Source organism: Octopus bimaculoides, chromosome 2 (assembly GCF_001194135.2).
Source record: "Octopus bimaculoides isolate UCB-OBI-ISO-001 chromosome 2, ASM119413v2, whole genome shotgun sequence".
NCBI lineage: Eukaryota > Metazoa > Mollusca > Cephalopoda > Octopoda > Octopodidae > Octopus > Octopus bimaculoides.
In genome coordinates, this window is record NC_068982.1 from 4,197,202 (window position 1) to 4,199,778 (window position 2,577).

At 33.6% G+C, this 2,577-nt stretch overlaps 1 protein-coding gene across 1 annotated transcript in view; it reads right to left on the reverse strand.

Annotated features, from left to right (window-relative positions):
- Positions 1 to 1,393: 1,393 nt before the first annotated feature.
- Positions 1,394 to 2,577, reverse strand: part of LOC106884238 (dynein regulatory complex protein 9) — a 17,274-nt gene continuing 16,090 nt past the window's right edge. Inside the window, exon 3 of the mRNA XM_014935502.2 lies at positions 1,394 to 2,220. Within this exon, the coding sequence (XP_014790988.1) occupies positions 1,734 to 2,220 (487 nt within the window). The 3' untranslated portion in view covers positions 1,394 to 1,733. The remainder of the gene's footprint in view (positions 2,221 to 2,577) is intronic.

Sequence of the window (2,577 nt, forward strand, 5' to 3'; positions counted from 1 at the left end):
ATTCCAAATCTTACAACCTCAACTTCTAGTTTTGTCTTGGGAAGGACGTTAGGCCAATAATAATAAATGCATGCACTGGTTCAACAACACTTCTTTATTGTTAGTCAATCAGTTAAATATCTAACCAACTATCTAATCGACCATTTGCTTAATGTGTTGGTTAAAAAACCGGTTGATTGTTAAACCAGCATATAAAACAAACGATCGGTTAGTTAATTACTGGGTTAGATATTTAACCAGTTGTCTAAATTATAAAGAAGTGATATTGAACCAGTGCGTATGTTTATTATTATTGGCATAATGACCCTCTCAAGGCACGACAAGATTTGTTTCAAACCGAATAAAAAAAAACGAAGTAAATTAAGCATTACTTCTAGGTTATAGAACATTTGAAGTGAACAAGTTTATACACTAATGGGTTAGTTTTGAAGATGCTAACAAAAATAGTGTACATGCGTTAGCAAATGAAATATCCCTCTGCTTATTCTGCCTTTACGTTCTGAGTTCAAATTCCGCAGAGGTCGACTTTATTTTTCATCCTTTCGGGGTCGATAAATTAAGTACCAGTTGCGTATTGAGGTCAATCTAATCGACTGGCCCCTCCCCCCAAATTTCGGGCCTTGTGCCTAGAGTAGAAAAGTATATTCTCTGGTTATTAATGATATCAAGCGCATCCACTAAAATTTTGGTGGAGCAATAAAAACGTTTTGAACATCCTCCTAAAAAAACTTCATCATAAAGCAAACGAACATAAAAACATTTTTGGTTTGGTTTGAAACATTACTTACCCATTATTGGATTTATCTGATTTGATTGATGTACAAATAATAATAATAATAATAATAATAATAATAATAATAATAATAATAATAATAATAATAATAATAGAAATTAAGGCCAATAGGCCAGATGTAATTGTCAGAGATCATTAAGAAAAAAAAATGCTTTCTAATTGATGTAACAATACCAACAGATGACAATGTTCCTCTAAAAGAAATGGAGAAATTTTCAAAATACAAAGACCTGGTAACTCGAATGTGGAGTCTAAAAACAGAAACAATTCCTATTATAGTGGGCTCCTTAGGTATAATAGAAAATATTCAGACAAATACATAACAAAAACACCAGGACTAACAAATATATATAACATACAGAAAATAGCACCACTAGGCACCGCACACATCCTACGTAAACACTTTCAATACAGTAATCATAACCGCAGCACATACCCAAAGCACACAGCTGCGCTCGGTAGTGCAGTGAAAGCTACTGAATAATAATAATAATAATAATAATAATAATAATACCTGTGTTGTTTTGATATTAAGATGGAAAAAAAATCGACCTAGTTTGTAAAAAATTTGGGACCTGGGTTTGAAACCCTCAAAGCAAATTTCGTCCTTGCATATATGGTCATGTAGAACTTGAAAACCTTTATTTGGAACTAAAGTAAAAACTATATACATTTATAAACAACACACGTGAATATGTCCGTAGAGTTCATCAATCAAAAGGTACTTTTGATAAAAAGCGAAAAGAAGTGTTTGATAGTCTGAGAGGTCTGCACATTAAATACGTTCTGGTTTGCAAGAGGTGTCAACCCAACTTTCTTCTTCTTTTATGTAATTAATTTCAAGATAATTAATTTACTGTTTGTGATAATAAGTAAAGTAAAATCCTTTAATGTATTAAATACACAAACATTGTGTTGAAAAAACGTTCCAAGCTACAATTTACTTTGAACTTTTCTTTTTCTTGTCTCTTCTCTTCCTGAAAGGGCCAAGTCGCTTCAGAACCATTATTAATCGCCACCATGACTGAATTTGGATGGCAGATCGAAGAATACTAAATTCATAGTCTTTAGTCACATTTTCTTCCTCCTCTTGCCGCTTGTAATCGTTCACGATAGTTTCATATTGGTTATAATTTCGCAACATATTCAATGCTTGTTCCCAAGTTTGACTCCGAGAGTGCTTTAGTTGTTCTAGCTTTTTCGTAATTACTTCAACATCTTGTTCATATCGATCCATCCAATATTCCAGCATTTCTTCATGTTTACTCTGCGATTTTTTCAAGAATCCTGTAATAGTTTTCGTGGCACTATTTTCTAGTCTCATTTTTTCTCTCACTTGCTCAAGTTCTGCTTGCAAATCGGAAAAGGAGTTTTTTATGACGTTCATTTTTTGTTCTACTTGAAGGGCGGTGTGTTTCGTTGTATACCTGAAAATGTAATAATTGTTCAAAGATAATATTTTATACCGAGAACTGTATAATTGATAATTAAAATAAAAGGTAAAAAATAACGTTTTGATGACTATTAAAACGTTTATGTTTTCACTTATTAGACATGCGGGCGTAGGCATGGCTGTGTGGTAAAGAAGTTTGTATTGCAACCACCTGGCTTTGCGTTCCCTCTCACTGTGCGGTAGTTTGTGAAAGTCTATTTCTCTATAATTCTGCACCACCCAATGCCTTGTCAGTGAATTTGATAGACAGAAACTGTGCGGAAGCTCGTCATCGTGGTATACACACACACACACACACACACACACACACACACACACACACACACACACA